This window comes from Cherax quadricarinatus, chromosome 18 (genome assembly GCF_038502225.1).
Source record: "Cherax quadricarinatus isolate ZL_2023a chromosome 18, ASM3850222v1, whole genome shotgun sequence".
Taxonomy (NCBI): domain Eukaryota; kingdom Metazoa; phylum Arthropoda; class Malacostraca; order Decapoda; family Parastacidae; genus Cherax; species Cherax quadricarinatus.
In genome coordinates, this window is record NC_091309.1 from 7,578,446 (window position 1) to 7,600,386 (window position 21,941).

Consider the following 21,941-nt stretch of genomic DNA (forward strand, 5'->3'; position numbering starts at 1 on the left):
ATACAGAAGATTACCAATAGTATATTCCAAAGACGGGATGACTAATATTATAGTAATAGAAGGGATGACCAATAATATAGTTAATGCACAAGATTATCTATAATATATTCCAGAGACAGGATGACTAATATTATAGTAATAGAAAGGATGACCAATAATATAGTTAATGCACAAGATTACCGATAATATATTTCCAAGACAGGATGACCAATATTATACTTAATAGAAGGGATGCTTAATATAATTAACAGAAGGGGGGTTCTAACCCCACCTGTGTTTTTTTTTTTTTTTTAGACAGAGAGAGAGAGATGATACATGAGCATTTTATTAGTGCATTACCATTCCTTGCTAGGAAGTATACGATGCTGCCAGAAATGGTAACCTCACTAAAGTATCAAAATACATGAAACCCAACAACATGAATGCGATGTACAGTGGCAAGACGCTGCTACACACACCATGTGAAAACGGCCGGATTAACGTAGTAGAAAAGCTGTTAAGGCATCGAAACATCTGCATGAACCTGCGTACGAATAACAAGAATGTGGACACTGCTCTTATACTGGCATCAAGAAATGGTCACCTAGACTGTGTTAAAGCTCTCCTCTCAGCTAAAACCAAAGTATTAATATATATAGTTATTGATAAATAGTATTCAGTTTACACTATTGTTATATCTATAAAAAACATCAAATATTAAATTTACAGACCATAAATGTGTTATATCTTATACTAGGAACTAGTGACAATATCCTTTTTACCCAAACAGTTCAAATTTTGTTGTACTAGAAGAATACATAGAGAGGTACATGCTGAGAGTTTAATCCCAATTTTAGGATTAATGTAGTCTTGCCTGGTAGTGAAAATGCTATCATGAAGCCTAAATGACCCTCGTGTAGTCGATAGGTTTTTAGATCCTAGTAAGTAACCAACAATAATAATAATAATTTAATTATCACTAATGCTCTTTTACAGTGCCCACTGGATACAGAGAGTAAAAATAGTTACAGCGATAAAGCTCTTGACGCTTTAGTGTATAAAAGAGAAGAGGTTGTTTTCCTACTCTTGGCTACTACCAAGGTGGGTCTGTTGCTGTAGTTTTTTGTGGCTGACCACAAACATGTAGTATATGTTTCTCCTGGGTGAGCATTTATGAACTTCTACAGAGATACACGAACTTTAGATTTACATGCTCCTTTAAGGCAGCTAAGGAGGGGTATTCAAGAAACTGATGGGAATAATTTACAAGGCCTCTAAGAGAAATTTTGCAAGGCAGATCAAAACTGCTTTGGGGCCCCTGGGGGCAGGCTGAGACCCCCAGTCTAAGTGGATTTTACATGCTTTTCTAAATAAATTGAAAACAGTTGAAATTATAAAAAAAAAAAAAAATGCCTTTGGTTATGGGGCCCCTTCAGAGATTCACAGCCGGGCCCCAGACCAATGTACTGGCTGAACTCTGTCCCCATCATAGGCCCTGGGGATAAAGATATTTATGTACGGTTGTTATTCATTCTCAGAAGACATGTTGACACCTGATATAGAGATATCATGTCTTGATTCAGGGAAGAAGATATATTTCATTCGTCGGGGATATAGGTCCCCTGACATTGGTCTTAAACATTTGATGACCTGACCAGTGGAGTTTATGGTCACATGATCAAGGCATTACACTAGCCTACCTGTCCACCCAGTTATCAATAAACCTAAGAAATATCACACCTACCACCTCAGATCACCCATCGTGATTTTAATATAATTAATATTTGTGTTTACAGAGATATGGTAACTCTACAGTAGTTGGCAGTACTTCTAGCTCTACGTCGTGATTTCTCTAAGTTACTGGCTTCTTGTATGCCTTGTTTCTGTCTCTCTCTCTTGTACGTTTTGCCCAGCCTTATATAAGCTGCTACATTCTTAAATCTATGATTTTCTTAGGATTGCTGTATATTCATGGGTAAGTGCTAAACTCTTTGGGATCATATAACTCCTGTGAAATAGATTCAGTCAGATTTGATTCCAGGTAAGTGTATATTGTCCTGATATAAACAATATATACAGTGAGCAGCTCTCAGCAATTTTGATTAAGTGATGCTTCAATTTTTTTTTAATATGCTGTTTTCATTCAAACATTTGTTATTTTTTCTGTTTGATTTTCCATTGCAGCTTAATCCATTTTTTTATTTTTTTTTGCCTTAATCTTATTGATTTTACTTAATTCCCAGGAGATAGCGGTAAACCCGTAAGTCATGCATCACCTTAGGGAATGAGAGGCAATAGGGTTCAATCCAAGGAAGCAGGGCCTATGTGAGGGAGGGGGGGGTGTTCAGCCGGTACTTAGATTGAGGGCCTCAGGGGCCCCAAAGCATCTTCTTCCGCCTTGCAAAATTTCTCTGAGGCCCTGCAAGGAAGCATAGGTCAAGTCCAATTCCTTGGATCAGAGCCTTTCATCAGGGTCAAGGACCCTCTATTGATGGGTTGCGTTTCAGAAGGTTATTTGAAATGAAATTTCCGAGTACTCCTGGTAAGACAGGTATCAAATGAATGGTGGATCACCCAGGTACTTTGGAAGGAAATGGTGAATGTGGTCAAAAAAATTAGGTCAAGATATCTTCTTTTTTTTCTCTCTAATAATAGCAATATAAGCAGTAGTGCATTATAATCATAAGTGCTAAACCCACAAGGGTCATACAAAGCAGTAATATGTAGTTTTGTTGCTTGTTGATCAATTATCCATGTATTTCACCTAATGCCTATTCTACCATTTATCTCAACAGAAGTTTTCCACATCTAGTTGCAACTAAAGTGACACAACCTCCATCCCAGGGAACACAAGATTTATATACAAAATATGGAAAAAAGATGAGTGATCAAAAATACTATTTTTGCTATATGGACCTTTCTTCATAAAGCATATCAAGAATGGCAGTCTTCACACAATCTGTTTACAGTAAATAACAAAAAGGCACAATACCGTGACTGGAACAATACACAAATAACCCGCACATAAAAGAGAAGCTTACGGACCGAAACGTCGACGTAAGCTTCTCTCTTTTATGTGCGGGTTATTTGTGTACTGTTTACAGTAACTTTTTTTTTTTTTTTTTTGATGGGGAGTGCTAAACTCAGAGGTCATACAGCACCTTCGAGAATGTATGGTAATCACACTTTCCAAGGAAAGAGAGGGTAGATCTACTCTTTGAATCAGTTATGGGAAATGCTAAACCCGCGGGAATTATACAGCACCTTTGGGGCCGGAAGGATGTGGAAGGTATTCAGACAATTCAGTTAACTGGAGCACAGATCCAGTTCCCTAATCAAGAGCCTCACTTGAGGGGGTCTTTAAATGAAGATTAACACTTAGCTTTGATTATTAACCCACAAGGGTTACACAGCACTGTACCTGAATCAAGAGCCTTTCAACAGCATCATCTCTCAATTATGTACATTAATGATGGTGATAAATTAGACTTGCAACACTTGGGTATCATTACTGAGGAAACATTTTGCCACAGTGGCTTCATCAGTCCAGTACAAAAAATAGTGAAGATCAGACTGTAGGGATTTGGGCTTTTGTACACAGCAGTGGGGAAGAACAGACACTTGACTGTTGGAACTTCCCAATGGGGAAGTGAAAAGTTAGATGCTAGATGAATATATAAACGGAGCAACTGAAAAGATGAGAGCAATTAAAGATGAAGAGAAAAGGGAGGGAGTAAACAGGGGCAGCAAACAAATGATGGACTTCTGCTAACATTCGTTACTATCTTGTATGTAGAAGGATCGTGAAGGTCATGAGAGCAGACAAAATAGAGGCAGTGAGCACTGCGACAATCATTCAAGGATGGGACATTTGCTTCTGCATAACATTACCGATAGAAAAGCAAGCTAAAAAAATTTTTTTATCAATACATCGGCCGTTTCCAACCGAGCCAGGGGGACCAGAAAAAAGAAGAAGCACTTTCATTATCATTCAATCCATCACTGTCTTGGTAGAGACATGCCTACATTACAGTTAAACTGCAACATATCAGTGACCCTCCTTCAGAGCACATTAACTGTACCTCCCACCTCCAAGACTAAAGTCCATCTAACCAGTTTCCCTGAATCCCTTCATAAATGTTATTTTGCTCACACTCCAACAGCACGTCGAGTCAAAAGCCATGTGTCTCCACTTGCTCCTAACACGCTCACGCATGTTTACTGGAAGTCCAAACCGCTCATCACCTTGGTAAATAAGTACATATATGAGTCCACTTTTATTTATTAATCCAACAAATTAGAAAAGGACGAATTACATAATTGAGATAGTAAATAAGAAACAAAAGTAACTTAAAAAAAAAGTCATGATGCAACACCATAAAGAACAACCTAATTGTTATGTCTAATGTTTTGTCAGCACCACAGACTACATTTTCTCACTGCAACTGTTAAACTTTCCTTTACATGATTACTCATACTAGAAAAAAATTATGTAATAGTTTTCATCAAAACATCTAGTATTAATAAATTAAAATTGTTGTGAGCAATTACAGGGAAAATGTACTAAAAACAATTAAAATGAGCAAAGTCAAAACTTGAAAATTTGGCACATTATAAATTAACACAAAGGCTGAGTTTAATATGTTCCAACTTTTACCGTGATAAATATTACAATGTCCCAATTTTCAGTGTTACACACCAAATATTCCAGTGTGCAAATTAATGATGAACACACCAATGACATAAGAATTTTACAATTGCATAACTAAATTTAAAGAAAAAAATTAAATTTAAGTAAACATTAGCTTTGCAAAACATCTCACATTTTCAAATACATAATTGCATATGATTTTCACCCCTACAGAAACAAATAACTGATCACACACTGCTTAAAAGTAATTTTATGAGATGACAGTGTACTGTGTATTTCTGACCATGCCAATCTATAAACCAGGAAAACAAAATATAATAAAAAGACCAATTCAGGTCAAAATGAAAGAAATTGTAAATGGTAATTGCAAGATATTTCAGATAAGTTAGGACTTAGGGTCAAGTACTGCAGAATTTTCATGAGAAACCAAACGGATTTAACATGCACTGTTGGACGTCCAAAACGTATTCTGCAAGGTATACTTGAAATGGATTATCACAAACAAAATTTGAGCTGTGTGCTACTTTATTAAGAGCACAGTACACTTGAATTATTAAATATCTTATGAATAATCAAGGACAGCATTCCAAACATGATGGTTTCTGAACTCAATTTCCCCACAGCCAATCAGAAGCTTCCATGCACACACAGATATGCAATGGGACAACCTGGAGTTGAAAAATGCACAAAGGACACCCGAGTGCATGCATATCATTTTATGTGATCACTCCTTCATACATGTGAACCCGGCTCTTTTGCACTGTTGGTTATCGTCAGTGCACATGTATGTATACAGGAATGACCACAAGACCGAAGGTGGGCACACAAGGCCAATAATGTGCACACAAGGCCAATTAAAGGGAGGAAGAGCCCTTTCGATGCACAGCTGGAAGGGATGATGAGTGATGACCGGTCAGGAGCAAACCTACAAAAATATAGGAAAGTAATGTAAGGCCTGCATTTCTGTACAATTATAAATAAAGGATTGTAATGACAGTGATGTGAGTAAGGAAGAAATACAAAACCTTATAACTAGTATGACAATGTCAATAATGAGAAGAATGCTCTAGGGGGGGCACCTGAAATTGTTACAAGTAAAACCTCAATTTAGCAGATTTCTGATTTACCATACAAAAATCCAGAGAATGGATAAAATCCAGATATCTGGATAAGGTCCATCATTCGCAGAACCGATTGTCATTTTTACTACTCGCCGGGTAAATGTATTTCAGAAACAAAGCCCTTTGTTTCCAGATTTTTTTTTTTTTAACAGGCTGGCTATCCCCTGCCAGGGCAGGGCTACCCAAAAAAACAATCCCTCAGTCATTCACACTATCACTGTCTTGCCAGAGGTGCACAGATACAACAGTTTCCAGAACTGTCCATTATTATTACCATCTTCTGGGTAATTATTTTCAGAAACAATGGACAAAATTAGTAATTTCCAGAATTATCCATTATCATTCCAATCATCATAAAACATCTTTATTTGGATTTAACATTCAGTATTAACAGACTTATTAGTCTGTTCAATCAAGGTTTCACTGTATTAGATGCTTGAAGAAATCGTCAATGTGTTAACAGTGAATTATTTGTTAAATTGGTTTAACCCGTAAACGGTCCTAACGTATATACAGTGGACCCCCGACATTCGATGCATTTTAACGCAAAAATTTCGCCTCGACATTCGATGGAAAACCCGACATTCGATACGATTTGTACTAGACGTGTCCACGTGTGCGCCAGTGTGTGCGCATCTAAGGATACATTCGGTACATTCCATATTATCCATATTATCACTGTTTTTGGTGCTTGTTTCTGCAAAATCCATATTATCACTGTTTTTGGTGCTTGTTTCTGCAAAATAAGTAACCATGGGCCCCAAGAAAGCTTCTAGTGCCAACCCTTCGAGAAAAAAGGTGCTAATGACTATTGAAATGGAGAGAGAGAGAATTGCAAAGTACGAAAGTGGAGTGCATGTGTCGGAGTGCATGATAATTTGGTAAAGAAACTGCCTGCAACTAGTGGTGATGTGAGTGAATTTAAGGCCAGCAAAGGTTGGTTTGAAAGATTTAAGAATCATAGTGGCATACACAGTGTGGTAAGGCATGGTGAGGCTGCCAGTTCAAGTCCTAATGGAAGGGGATTCCCCTTCTAAACACTAACACCATCAACACTCCCCTCCTCCCATCCCATCAATCACCAAATCTTCATTAAAGGTAAGTGTCAATTATTCTATTGTTATTAATCTATTGTTATTGTAATTATTCTATTGCATTAAACTTAATATTTCATGTGGTAAATTTTTTTTTTCATACTTTTGTATGTCATGCATGGATTAATTTGATTTCCATTATTTCTTATGGGGAAAATTAATTAGACTTTCAATATTTTCGACATTCAATGGCTCTCAGGAACGGATTAATATTGAATGTCGGGGGTCCACTGTATACTTTCTCTACCGTAGTGCCCCAACTTTTTTGAGAAAAAAAAAAAATATCTTTTTTCTTAATAGGAAAAAAGAGCATATGGTACCCAGGCATCCCCAATTATTTTAATATGGCACACAGTGAGTGCACACACCCATTCTGTCATGTCTAGGCGACTCAGGCTTATCATGGCAATGTTGAATGTATGACAAATAAAACGTATATATACATTTGGGGCACTAGCAGTAAAAACGTATGTATACGTTTGGACTGTTTACAGGTTAAGGAAAATAATAATAAAATCATATTTCATAGCTTATCAAATTTAATAATATAAACAGCAATTTTATAGCTCAGAATATGTAATTTAGTATTTTTATTTTTAGCTTAAACTGCTTTAGAAATACAATTGAAAAGATTTTTTAATTTATAAATTAATTGTTATATTACAGCTTGAAATATATTATAATACAGTGCAGCAGTTCCATAGCACAATGTTTAATAAAAGCAAAATTTTTATTAGTGCAGCAGTTGTATAGTTCATTTTTTTTTCCATCAAACCAGCCATATCCCTCTAAAGCAGGGTGATCTAAAAAGAAAAATGAAAGTTCCTCTTTTTAAATTTAGAAATGTATACAGGAGAAGGGGTTACTAGTCCCTTGATCCCAATAGTTCACATTATACAATAAATTTTAATCAATGTGAAAAAAAAAAAAAACGATTTACACATTTCACATTAGACGATCTGGGAATTCTAAAAAATGGGATTCTGGCATAAAAAATAATATATCACATTCCTATTAGTTGTAAACACAAAGCAAGGTCTCAACAAACTGGAGGAAAATACAAGAATTCTGATGGCCACAATGAAATGAAAAAATTTCTTTATAACAAACTCTTAGTGGAAAAAAAAAAATAGTATCTTTTCCCTTGAAATTTTTTTTGTGGCCAACTACATGCTTGTGTCTTTTTCCTGTCTCATAAACAAGCAAGATTTCAGATACGTCTTGTTACTTCTACTTACACTTAGGACACACTAAACATGTATATATTTTTTTTTTTCCAACAAGCTGGCCTTCTCCCACCAAGGCAAGGTGACCCAAAGAAATAAAGAAAATCCCCAAAAAGAAAATACTTTCATCATCATTCAACACTTTCTCCTCATTCATACATAATCACTGTTTTTGCAGAGGCACCCAGATACAACAGTTTAGAAGCATATATAAAGATATATAACATATCCTTCCAAACTGCCAATATCCTAAACCCCGTTTTTAAAGTGCAGGCATTGTACTTCCCATTTCCAGTACTCAAGTCCAGCTACATAAAATAACTGGTTTCCCTGAATCCCTTCACTAAATATTACCCTGATCACACTCCAACAGCTTGCTGGAAGTCCAAGCCCCTCGCCCACAAAACCTCCTTTACCCCTCCTTCCAACCTTTTCAATGGCGACCCCTATCCCGCCTTCCTTCCCCTACAGATTTACACGCTCTCCAAGTCATTCTACTCTGATCCATTCTCTCTAAATGACCAAACCACCTCAACAACCCCTCTTCAGCCCTCTGATTAATACTTTTATTAACCCCACACCTAATTTCCACACCCCGAATTTTCTGTATAATATTTACACCACACATTGCCCTTAGACAGGACATCTCCACTGCCTCCAACCACCTCTTCACCGCAGCATTTACAACCCAAGCTTCACACCCATATAAGTGTTGGTACCACTATACTTTCATACATTACCTTCTTTGCCTCCATAAAAAACTTTTTTTTTGTCTCCACAAATACCTCAAAGCACCACTCACCTTTTTTCCTCCATCAATTCATCCTTCATCAGTTCTGTATATTTCACTATACAGTGGACCCCCGCATAACGATTACCTCCGAATGTGACCAATTATGTAAGTGTATTTATGTAAGTGCGTTTGTACATGTATGTTTGGGGGTCTGAAATGGACTAATCTACTTCACAATATTTCTTATGGGAACAAATTCGGTCAGTACTGGCACCTGAACATACTTCTAGAGTGAAAAAATATCGTTAACCGGGGGTCCACTGTATTTAAAGGGGAAAACTTTCATTTTTTCTTTTGGACCAGCCTGCATAAACTGTAATGTCTGCACACTTAATGAAAGAAAGCTACTGAATGATGTGTTACCTTTTTTTCAAGTTACCTTACCTTGGAGGGAAAAGACTGGAGTATTAAATTTATATTAAGGATAATATAGGTTACAATAAAATATTGCTACACTTGCCTTGTATCTTATCTCTTCAGCTATGCCCTTTGGTAGATGTTTGCCATTTACGCATGAACTCCTCAATGTGTTCCAATACTGCGCCTAAAAAAGGAATAATTTATAATGTCAACACACAAATGTTCTTATATCAGTTAACCCTTTGAGGGTCAACAGGCCCTCTCCGAAACTCGTTCTCAGGGTCGGCCAAATTAAAAAAAAAAAAAAAAAAGAAAAAAAATCTCTTATGAAAAGATAGAGAATCTTTTCCCGATCATAAGGACACCAAAAGTTTGAAATTTGATGGAAAACTTACGGAATTATGCTCTCGCAAAGTTAGCGGTCTCGGCGATGTTTACGCATCGGCAATTTTGCCCACTTTGAGCCCCATTTTCAGCCAATTCCACTGTACTAGTCAACAAAAAACATGAATATTTCGCTAGAACTCCATTTTTTCTATCGAATGGGTGCAAGAAACCACCCATTTATGAAATTCAACTATCCAGTACAGTGGTCAGAATTTAGCAATTTTGCCAATTTCATACAAATTTCAAAAGATACCAATTTCCGAATAGGGTCCAAAATAAACAAGAAAGACATTCCTGGCACTAAAATGACATTTCCTCTGGTCATTAGTCACGTCTCAAGGCCCCTCTTATATTCTTTTGCTTTCCACTTTGAATTTTTATTCTCACAAAAAATATAAGATTTACTGTTATGCAGACTACTGCATTAGTGTATTTTTAAAAATGATATAAATATTATTGGCGCACTTGTGAAAGAATATTAGACTCACCAGTTGATGTGTATTGGATGCTTGGCACGATTTGTTTACTTTTGAAATTTGGTAAAAATCGAACATTTCTGCTACTTTGAGCTCAATTTCAAGGTACTTTTCATTGTAAAACCAGTCAAAATCATCTCAATTTCTGTAATATGTCTTCCATTCTATAAAATGAGACCAAGAAAACTAGAATACAACAATAAATACCATACGAAAATAGAGTGCAAAGTCGCTGTTTTATTCCAAAAAAAACGGTCAGTTTTTTTTTCTCATTACGCACTGTGTGCTGCAGGATTTTTTTTAGACTGTGCACACTGACCACATAGACCCATTCTTTCATATGAAGGCCTACCAGCTTTCTCCCACTAGATTTGAGGGCGCTAGAATTTAGGCGTACTAGTACGTCAAAAACCCTGGGTCGTAAGCCGTACTAGTACGTCCGAAACCCTCGAAGGGTTAAATAAGCTGCACCATGACACCTCTCTGAGGATGAAAGGCCTTTCAATATGCAATACTGCCTTAAGGTTCTCTTCTCTTATAAACTTTGTTACATATCTTTATAACTTACCAACCAATTTTTTCAAAATTTTTGCATCCGGATCTTAGGTAGGCAAACCTACAAAATTTTATTTCAAAAGACACTTTTTCCATTAGGTTAATTTTGGAAAGATTCATCAGGAAACAGGACAAGTGTTTCTTGATGCAGGTCTTAACCCCTTGACTGTCACAACCCCAAATCCTGAGGTGTCTCTTGGTGTCACAAAATAAAAAAAAAAATTTTTTTCTTATGAAATGACAGAGAATCTTTTCCTGATTGTAATGACACCAAAAAAAACGAAATCTGATGGAAAACTGACGGAATTACACTCTCGCGAAGCTAGCGACCTCGGCAATATTTATGAATCGGCGATTTCGCCCACTTTGAGCCCTATTTTCGGCTAATTCCATTGTTCCAGTCAACCAAACTCATAGCTATTTCTTTAGAACTCCATTTTTTCTATCGACTGAGTACAAGAAACTGCCCATTTACCTTATTTCAACTACCGAATAACACGGTCAGAAATTTGTAATTTGGCCAGTTTTACGAAAATTAAAAAATATGACAATTTCAAAATACAGTTCAGAATGAACAATGCAGACATTCCTGGCTCTAAAATAACATTTTCTTTGTTCATCAGTCACGTCTCCAGGCCCCTCCAGGCCCTCTGTTTGAATTTTTATTCAAACAAAAAATAGAAGATTTACTGTTATGCAGACTACTGCAATATTGTAATAATTGTATAAATAATGTCACCTCATTCATGACTGCATATTAGAATGGCTAGTTGGACATTTATTGGAAAATGACAATTTGTTTACTTTTGAACATTGGCAAAAATCAAACATTTCCCCTACTTTGAGCTCCATTTCAAGGTTCTTTTCTTAGTAAAACCAATCAAAATCACCTCTATTTCTACAATATGTTTTCCATTCTATCAATTGAGACCAAGAAAACGAGAATACAACCATAAATACTATACGAAAATAGACCACAAAGTCGGCATTTTAATAATAATAATAATAAAAAAAAAAAACGGTCAGTTTTTTTTCTCATTATGCACTGCGTGTTGCAGGATTTTTTTTCTATGGTGCACACTGACCACACAGACCCATTCTCTCACATGTGGGCCTACCAGCTTTCTCCTGCTTGATTTGAAGCCGCTAGAATTCATGAGTATATATACGTCAAACACGGTACCTCGTAAGACGTATATATACGACCGAAACAGTCAAAGGGTTAATATGACCTTGGAGAGAGAGTTACTGTAAGTAACAGTAACTAGACATACATTAATTAACTCAAAGAGACTGGGAAATACTCTTAACATATGGGGAAATTATCTTGCCAACAGGACTGTCAAATTATGTCATAAGAGAATTTTTTTTTTTATCAAGTCGGCCATCTCCCACCGAGGCAGGGTGACCCAAAAAGAAAGAAAATCCCCAAAAAGAAAATACTTTCATCATCAATCAACACTTTCACCTCACACATAATCACTGCTTTTGCAGAGGTGCTCAGAATACAATAGTTTAGAAGTAGTATATACGTATAAAGATACACAACATATCCCTCCAAACTGCCAATATCGCAAACCCCTCCTTTAAAGTGCAGGCATTGTACTTCCCATTTCCAGGACTCAAGTCTGGCTATATACAAATAACCAGTTTCCCTGAATCCCTTCACACACCCTGCTCACACTCCAACAGATCGTCAGGTCCCAAATACCATTCGTCTCCATTCACTCCTAACTAACACGCTCACGCACACTTGCTGGAAGTCCAAGCCCCTCGCCCAGAAAACTTCCTTTACCCTCTCCCTCCAAGCCTTTCGAGGAAGACCCCTACCCTGCCTTCCTTCCCCTACAGATTTATACGCTCTCCATGTCATTCTACTTTGATCCATTCTCTCTAAATGACCAAACCACCTCAACAAACCATCTTCAGCCCTCTGACTAATACTTTTATTAACTCCACACCTTCTCTTAATTTACACCACACATTGCCCTTAGACAGGACATCTCCACTGCTTCTAACCGCCTCCTTGCTGCAGCATTTACAACCCAAGCGTCACACCCATATAAGAGTGTTGGTACCACTATACTTTCATACATTCCCTTCTTTGCCTCCATAGATAATGTTCTTCGTCTCTACATATACCTCAACGCACCACTCACCTTTTTTTCCCTCATCAATTCTATGATTACCCTCATCCTTCATAAATCCATCTGCTGATACGTCAACTCCCAAATATCTGAAAACATTCACTTCTTCCATACTCCTTCTCCCCAATTTGATATCCAATTTTTCTTTATCTAAATCATTTGATACCCTCATCACCTTACTCTTTTCTATGTTCACTTTCAACTTTCTACCTTTACACACACTCCCAAATTTGTCCACTAACCTCTGCAATTTATCTTTAGAATCATCCATAAGCACAGCATCATCAGCAAAAAGTAACTCTGTTACTTCCCATTTTGTATTTGATTCCCCATAATTTAATCCCACCCCTCTCCCAAACACCCCTAGCATTTACTTATTTTACAGCCTCATCTATAAAGATATTAAACAACCATGGTGACATTACACATCCCTGTCTAAGACCTACTTTTACCGGGAAGTAGTCTCCCTCTCTTCTACACGCCCTAATCTGAGCCTCACTGTCCTCATAAAAACTCTTTACAGCATTTAGTAACTTACCACCTATTCCATATACTTGCAACATCTGCCACACTGCTCTCCTATCCACTATCATATGCCTTTTCTAAATCCATAAATGCAATAAAAACTTCCCTACCTTTATCTAAATACTGTTCACATATTTTTTTTTTTTTCAACAAGTCGGTCGTCTCCCACCGAGGCAGGGTGACCCAAAAAAGAAAGAAAATCCCCAAAAAGAAAATACTTTCATCATCATTCAACACTTTCACCACACTCACACATCATCACTGCTTTTGCAGAGGTGCTCAGAATACAACAGCTTAGAAGCATATACGTATAAAGATACACAACATATCCCTCCAAACTGCCAATATCCCAAACCCCTCCTTTAAAGTGCAGGCATTGTACTTCCCATTTCCAGGACTCAAGTCCAACTATATGAAAATAAACGGTTTCCCTGAATCCCTGTTCACATATATATTTTTTTTATTTTTATTTTTTTATTATCACACTGGCCGATTCCCACCAAGGCAGGGTGGCCTGAAAAAGAAAAACTTTCACCATCATTCACTCCATCACTGTCTTGCCAGAAGGGTGCTTTTCACTACAGTTTTTAAACTGCAACATTAACACCCCTCCTTCAGAGTGCAGGCACTGTACTTCCCATCTCCAGGACTCAAGTCCGGCCTGCCGGTTTCCCTGAACCCCTTCATAAATGTTACTTTGCTCACACTCCAACAGCACGTCAAGTATTAAAAACCATTTGTCTCCATTCACTCCTATCAAACACGCTCACGCATGCCTGCTGGAAGTCCAAGCCCCTCGCACACAAAACCTCCTTTACCCCCTCCCTCCAACCTTTCCTAGGCCGACCCCTACCCCGCCTTCCTTCCACTACAGACTGATACACTCTTGAAGTTATTCTGTTTCGCTCCATTCTCTCCACATATCCGAACCACCTCAACAACCCTTCCTCAGCCCTCTGGACAACAGTTTTGGTAATCCCGCACCTCCTCCTAACTTCCAAACTACGAATTCTCTGCATTATATTCACATTATATTCTTCTTCTGTCTCATAAACACGCTAGATAACAGGGATATCTTGCTACTCCTACTTACACTTTGGTCACACTTCACAGACACGCACATGCATATATATATACATACATCTAGGATTTTCTCCTTTTTCTAAATAGCTCTTGTTCCTCTTTATTTCTTCTATTGTCCATGGGGAAGTGGAAAAGAATCTTTCCTCCGTAAGCCATGCGTGTCGTATGAGGCGACTAAAATGCCGGGAGCAATGGGCTAGTAACCCCTTCTCCTGTAGGCATTTACTAAAAACGAGAAGAAAAACTTGTACAAGCACATATATGTACAAGCATATATATACACACCCCTTTGGGATTTCTTCTATTTTCTTTCTAGTTCTTGTTTATTTCCTCTTACATCCATGGGGAAGTGGATCAGAATTCTTCCTCCGTAAGCCATGCGTGTTGTAAGAGGCGACTAAAATGCCGGGAGCAATTGGCTAGTAACCCCTTCTCCTGTATATATTACTAAATTTGAAAGGAGAAACTTTGGTTTTTTCTTTTGGGCCACCCTGCCTCGGTGGGAGACGGCCGACTTGTTGAAAAAAAAAAAAAAAAAAATTATTATATATATATATATATATATATATATATATATATATATATATATATATCTTTATCTTTCTTTCAACACACCGGCTGTATCCCACCGAGACGGGGTGGCTCAAAAGGAAAAACGAAAGTTTCTCCTTTTACATTTAGTAATATATACAGGAGAAGAGGTTACTAGCTCCTTGCTCCCGGCATTTTAGTCGCCTCTTACAACACGCATGGCTTACGGAGGAAGAATTCTGTTCCACTTCCCCATGGAGGTAAGAGGAAATAAACAAGAACTAGAAAGAATATATATATATATATATATATATATATATATATATATATATATATATATATATATATATATATATATATATATATTTTTTTTTTTTTTTTTTTTTCAACAAGTCGGCCGTCTCCCACCGAGGCAGGGTGACCCAAAAAAGAAAGAAAATCCCCAAAAAGAAAATACTTTCATCATCATTCAACACTTTCACCACACTCGCACATTATCACTGTTTTTGCAGAGGTGCTCAGAATACAACAGTCTAGAAGCATAAACATATAAAGATACACAACATATCCCTCCAAACTGCCAATATCCCAAACCCCTCCTTTAAAGTGCAGGCATTGTACTTCCCATTTCCAGGACTCAAGTCCGACTATATGAAAATAACCGGTTTCCCTGAATCCCTTCACTAAATATTACCCTGCTCACACTCCAACAGATCGTCAGGTCCCAAGTACCATTCGTCTCCATTCACTCCTATCTAACACGCTCACGCACGCTTGCTGGAAGTCCAAGCCCCTTACCCACAAAACCTCCTTTACCCCCTCTCTCCAACCCTTTCGAGGACGACCCCTACCCCGCCTTCCTTCCCCTATAGATTTATATGCTTTCCATGTCATTCTACTGTGATCCATTCTCTCTAAATGACCAAACCACCTCAACAACCCCTCTTCTGCCCTCTGACTAATACTTTTATTAACTCCACACCTTCTCCTAATTTCCACACTCCGAATTTTCTGCATAATATTTACACCACACATTGCCCTTAAACAGGACATCTCCGCTGCCTCCAACCGTCTCCTCGCTGCTGCATTTACCACCCAAGCTTCACACCCATATAAGAGTGTTGGTACTACTATACTTTCATACATTCCCTTCTTTGCCTCCATAGATAACGTTTTTTGACTCCACATATACCTCAACGCACCACTCACCTTTTTTCCCTCATCAATTCTATGATTAACCTCATCCTTCATAAATCCATCCGCCGACACGTCAACTCCCAAGTATCTGAAAACATTCACTTCTTCCATACTCCTCCTCCCCAATTTGATATCCAATTTTTCTTTATCTAAATCATTTGACACCCTCATCACCTTACTCTTTTCTATGTTCACTTTCAACTTTCTACCTTTACACACATTCCCAAACTCATCCACTAACCTTTGCAATTTTTCTTTAGAATCTCCCATAAGCACAGTATCATCAGCAAAAAGTAACTGTGTCAATTCCCATTTTGAATTTGATTCCCCATAATTTAATCCCACCCCTCTCCCAAACACCCTAGCATTTACTTCCTTTACAACCCCATCTATAAATATATTAAACAACCATGGTGACATTACACATCCCTGTCTAAGACCTACTTTTACCGGGAAGTAGTCTCCCTCTCTTCTACACACCCTAACCTGAGCCTCACTATCCTCATAAAAACTCTTTACAGCATTTAATAACTTACCACCTATTCCATATACTTGCAACATCTGCCACATTGCTCCTCTATCCACTCTATCATATGCCTTTTCTAAATCCATAAATGCAATAAAAACTTCCCTATCTTTATCTAAATACTGTTCACATATATGCTTCAATGTAAACACCTGATCTACACATCCCCTACCCACTCTAAAACCTCCTTGCTCATCCGCAATCCTACATTCTGTCTTACCTCTAATTCTTTCAATTATAACCCTACCGTACACTTTTCCTGGTATACTCAGTAAGCTTATTCCTCTATAATTTTTACAGTCTCTTTTGTCCCCTTTCCCTTTATATAAAGGGACTATACATGCTCTCTGCCAATCCCTAGGTACCTTCCCCTCTTTCATACATTTATTAAACAAAAGTACCAACCACTCCAACACTATATCCCCCCCTGCTTTTAACATTTCTGTCATGATCCCATCAGTTCCAGCTGCTTTACCCCCTTTCATTTTACGTAATGCCTCACGTACCTCCCCCACACTTACATTCTGCTCTTCTTCACTCCTAAAAGATGGTATACCTCCCTGACCAGTGCATGAAATTACTGCCTCTGTTTCTTCCTTAACATTTAAAAGTTCCTCAAAATATTCTCGCCATCTTCCCAATACCTCCATCTCCCCATCTACTAACTCCCCTACTCTGTTTTTAACTGACAAATCCATATTTTCCCTAGGCTTTCTTAACTTGTTTAACTCACTCCAAAATTTTTTCTTATTTTCATTAAAATTTCTTGACAGTGCCTCTCCCACTCTATCATCTGCTCTCCTTTTGCACTCTCTCACCACTCTCTTTACCTTTCTTTTACTCTCCATATACTCTGCTCTTCTTATAACACTTCTGCTTTGTAAAAACCTCTCATAAGCTACCTTTTTCTCTTTTATCACACCCTTTACTTCATCATTCCACCAATCACTCCTCTTTCCTCCTGCCCCCACCCTCCTATAACCACAAACTTCTGCCCCACATTCTAATACTGCATTTTTAAAACTATTCCAACCCTCTTCAACCCCCCCACTACTCATCTTTGCACTAGCCCACCTTTCTGCCAATAGTCGCTTATATCTCACCCGAACTTCCTCCTCCCTTAGTTTATACACTTTCACCTCCCTCTTACTTGTTGTTGCCACCTTCCTCTTTTCCCATCTACCTCTTACTCTAACTGTAGCTACAACTAAATAATGATCCGATATATCAGTTGCCCCTCTATAAACATGTACATCCTGGAGCCTACTCATCAACCTTTTATCCACCAATACATAATCTAATAAACTACTTTCATTACGTGCTACATCATACCTTGTATATTTATTTATCCTCTTTTTCATAAAATATGTATTACTTATTACCAAATTTCTTTCTACACATAGCTCAATTAAAGGCTCCCCATTTACATTTACCCCTGGCACCCCAAATTTACCTACTACTCCCTCCATAACATTTTTACCCACTTTAGCATTAAAATCCCCAACCACCATTACTCTCACACTTGATTCAAAACTCCCCACGCATTCACTCAACATTTCCCAAAATCTCTCTCTCTCCTCTACACTTCTCTCTTCTCCAGGTGCATACACGCTTATTATAACCCACTTTTCACATCCAATCTTTATTTTACTCCACATAATCCTTGAATTAATACATTTATAGTCCCTCTTTTCCTGCCATAGCTTATCCTTCAACATTATTGCTACTCCTTCTTTAGCTCTAACTCTATTTGAAACCCCTGACCTAATCCCATTTATTCCTCTCCACTGAAACTCTCCCACCCCCTTCAGCTTTGTTTCACTTAAAGCCAGGACATCCAGCTTCTTCTCATTCATAACATCCACAATCATCTCTTTCTTATCATCTGCACAACATCCACGCACATTCAGACTTCCCACTTTGACAATTTTCTTCTTCTTATTCTTTTTAGTAATCTTTACAGGAAAAGGGGTTACTAGCCCATTGTTCCCGGCATTTTAGTTGACTTTTACAACACGCATGGCTTACGGAGGAAAGATTCTTATTCCACTTCCCCATGGATATAAAAGGAAAATTAATAAGACCAAGAACTATTAAGATAAAATCAAAGAAAACTCAGATGAGTGTGTATAAATAAATGTGTACATGTATGTGTAGTGTGACCTAAGTGTAAGTAGAAGTAGCAAGACATGCCTGTAATCTTGCATATTTATGAGACAGACAAAAGACATCAGCAATCCTACCATCATGTAAAACAATCACAGGCTTCGTTTTACACTCACTTGGCAGGACGGTAGTACCTCCCTGGGTGGTTGCTGTCTACCAACCTACTACCATAATATATATATATATATATATATATATAATTTTATATATTTTATATATTTTATATATTTTATATATTTTATATATTTTATATATTTCATATATTTCATATATTTCATATATTTCATATATTTCATATATTTCATATATTTCATATATTTCATATATTTTATATATTTATTCTTCCTTTCTTTCAACACATCGGCCATATCCCACCGAGGCAGGGTGGCCCAAAAGAAAAAACCAAAGTTTCTCCTTTCAAATTTAGTAATATATACAGGAGAAGGGGTTACTAGCCCCTTGCTCCCGGCATTTTAGTCGCCTCTTACAACACGCATGGCTTACGGAGGAAGAATTCTGATCCACTTCCCCATGGAGGTAAGAGGAAATAAACAAGAACAAGAACTAGAAAGAAAATAGAAGAAATCCCAAAGGGGTGTGTATATATATGCTTGTACATGTATGTGTAGTGTGACCTAAGTGTAAGTAGAAGTAGCAAGACATACCTGAAATCTTGCATGTGTATGAGACAGAAAAAAAAAAAGACACCAGCAATCCTACCATCATGTAAAACAATTACAGGCTTTCGTTTTACACTCACTTGGCAGGACGGTAGTACCTCCCTGGGTGGTTGCTGTCTACCAACCTACTACCTATATATATATATATATATATATATATATATATATATATATATATATATATATATATATATATATATATATATATATATATATATATATATATATATATATATATATATATATTTTTTATTTTATTATCACACCGGCCGATTCCCACCAAGGCAGGGTGGCCCGAAAAAGAAAAACTTTCACCATCATTCACTCCATCACTGTCTTGCCAGAAGGGTGCTTTACACTACAGTTTTTAAACTGCAACATTAACACCCCTCCTTCAGAGTGCAGGCACTGTACTTCCCATCTCCAGGACTCAAGTCCGGCCTGCCGGTTTCCCTGAATCCCTTCATAAATGTTACTTTGCTCACACTCCAACAGCACGTCAAGTATTAAAAACCATTTGTCTCCATTCACTCCTATCAAACACGCTCACGCATGCCTGCTGGAAGTCCAAGCCCCTCGCACACAAAACCTCCTTTACCCCCTCCCTCCAACCCTTCCTAGGCCGACCCCTACCCCGCCTTCCTTCCACTACAGACTGATACACTCTTGAAGTCATTCTGTTTCGCTCCATTCTCTCTACATGTCCGAACCACCTCAACAACCCTTCCTCAGCCCTCTGGACAACAGTTTTGGTAATCCCGCACCTCCTCCTAACTTCCAAACTACGAATTCTCTGCATTATATTCACACCACACATTGCCCTCAGACATGACATCTCCACTGCCTCCAGCCTTCTCCTCGCTGCAACATTCATCACCCACGCTTCACACCCATATAAGAGCGTTGGTAAAACTATACTCTCATACATTCCCCTCTTTGCCTCCAAGGACAAAGTTCTTTGTCTCCACAGACTCCTAAGTGCACCACTCACTCTTTTTCCCTCATCAATTCTATGATTCACCTCATCTTTCATAGACCCATCCGCTGACACGTCCACTCCCAAATATCTGAATACGTTCACCTCCTCCATACTCTCTCCCTCCAATCTGATATTCAATCTTTCATCACCTAATCTTTTTGTTATCCTCATAACCTTACTCTTTCCTGTATTCACCTTTAATTTTCTTCTTTTGCACACCCTACCAAATTCATCCACCAATCTCTGCAACTTCTCTTCAGAATCTCCCAAGAGCACAGTGTCATCAGCAAAGAGCAGCTGTGACAACTCCCACTTTGTGTGTGATTCTTTATCTTTTAACTCCACGCCTCTTGCCAAGACCCTCGCATTTACTTCTCTTACAACCCCATCTATAAATATATTAAACAACCACGGTGACATCACACATCCTTGTCTAAGGCCTACTTTTACTGGGAAAAAATTTCCCTCTTTCCTACATACTCTAACTTGAGCCTCACTATCCTCGTAAAAACTCTTCACTGCTTTCAGTAACCTACCTCCTACACCATACACTTGCAACATCTGCCACATTGCCCCCCTATCCACCCTGTCATACGCCTTTTCCAAATCCATAAATGCCACAAAGACCTCTTTAGCCTTATCTAAATACTGTTCACTTATATGTTTCACTGTAAACACCTGGTCCACACACCCCCTACCTTTCCTAAAGCCTCCTTGTTCATCTGCTATCCTATTCTCCGTCTTACTCTTAATTCTTTCAATTATAACTCTACCATACACTTTACCAGGTACACTCAACAGACTTATCCCCCTATAATTTTTGCACTCTCTTTTATCCCCTTTGCCTTTATACAAAGGAACTATGCATGCTCTCTGCCAATCCCTAGGTACCTTACCCTCTTCCATACATTTATTAAATAATTGCACCAACCACTCCAAAACTACATCCCCACCTGCTTTTAACATTTCTATCTTTATCCCATCAATCCCGGCTGCCTTACCCCCTTTCATTTTACCTACTGCCTCACGAACTTCCCCCACACTCACAACTGGCTCTTCCTCACTCCTACAAGATGTTATTCCTCCTTGCCCTATACACGAAATCACAGCTTCCCTATCTTCATCAACATTTAACAATTCCTCAAAATATTCCTTCCATCTTCCCAATACCTCTAACTCTCCATTTAATAACTCTCCTCTCCTATTTTTAACAGACAAATCCATTTGTTCTCTAGGCTTTCTTAACTTGTTAATCTCACTCCAAAACTTTTTCTTATTTTCAACAAAATTTGTTGATAACATCTCACCCACTCTCTCATTTGCTCTCTTTTTACATTGCTTCACCACTCTCTTAACTTCTCTCTTTTTCTCCATATACTCTTCCCTCCTTGCATCACTTCTACTTTGTAAAAATTTCTCATATGCTAACTTTTTCTCCCTTACTACTCTCTTTACATCATCATTC

At 37.8% G+C, this 21,941-nt stretch overlaps 2 protein-coding genes across 3 annotated transcripts in view; one reads left to right on the forward strand and one right to left on the reverse strand.

Moving 5' to 3' along the window:
* Positions 1–2,979, forward strand: part of LOC128689346 (ankyrin repeat domain-containing protein 1) — an 82,736-nt gene extending 79,757 nt beyond the window's left edge. Inside the window, exon 5 of one of the 2 annotated variants that reach the window (XM_053777526.2) lies at positions 2,775–2,978. In XM_053777526.2, coding sequence (XP_053633501.2) covers positions 2,775–2,801 — 27 coding nt within the window. In that variant the 3' untranslated portion in view covers positions 2,802–2,978. Of the gene's footprint in view, positions 1–2,774 lie in introns of both variants that reach the window. The other variant, XM_070086147.1, reaches the window with a different exon arrangement.
* Positions 2,980–4,245: 1,266 nt separating this feature from the next.
* Positions 4,246–21,941, reverse strand: part of LOC128689347 (nonsense-mediated mRNA decay factor SMG5-like) — an 89,124-nt gene continuing 71,428 nt past the window's right edge. Inside the window, exons 17-18 of the mRNA XM_070086138.1 lie at positions 9,325–9,408; positions 4,246–5,555 (exon numbers count right to left, since the gene is read on the reverse strand). Of these exons, the coding sequence (XP_069942239.1) occupies positions 9,341–9,408 (68 nt within the window). The 3' untranslated portion in view covers positions 4,246–5,555; positions 9,325–9,340. The remainder of the gene's footprint in view (positions 5,556–9,324; positions 9,409–21,941) is intronic.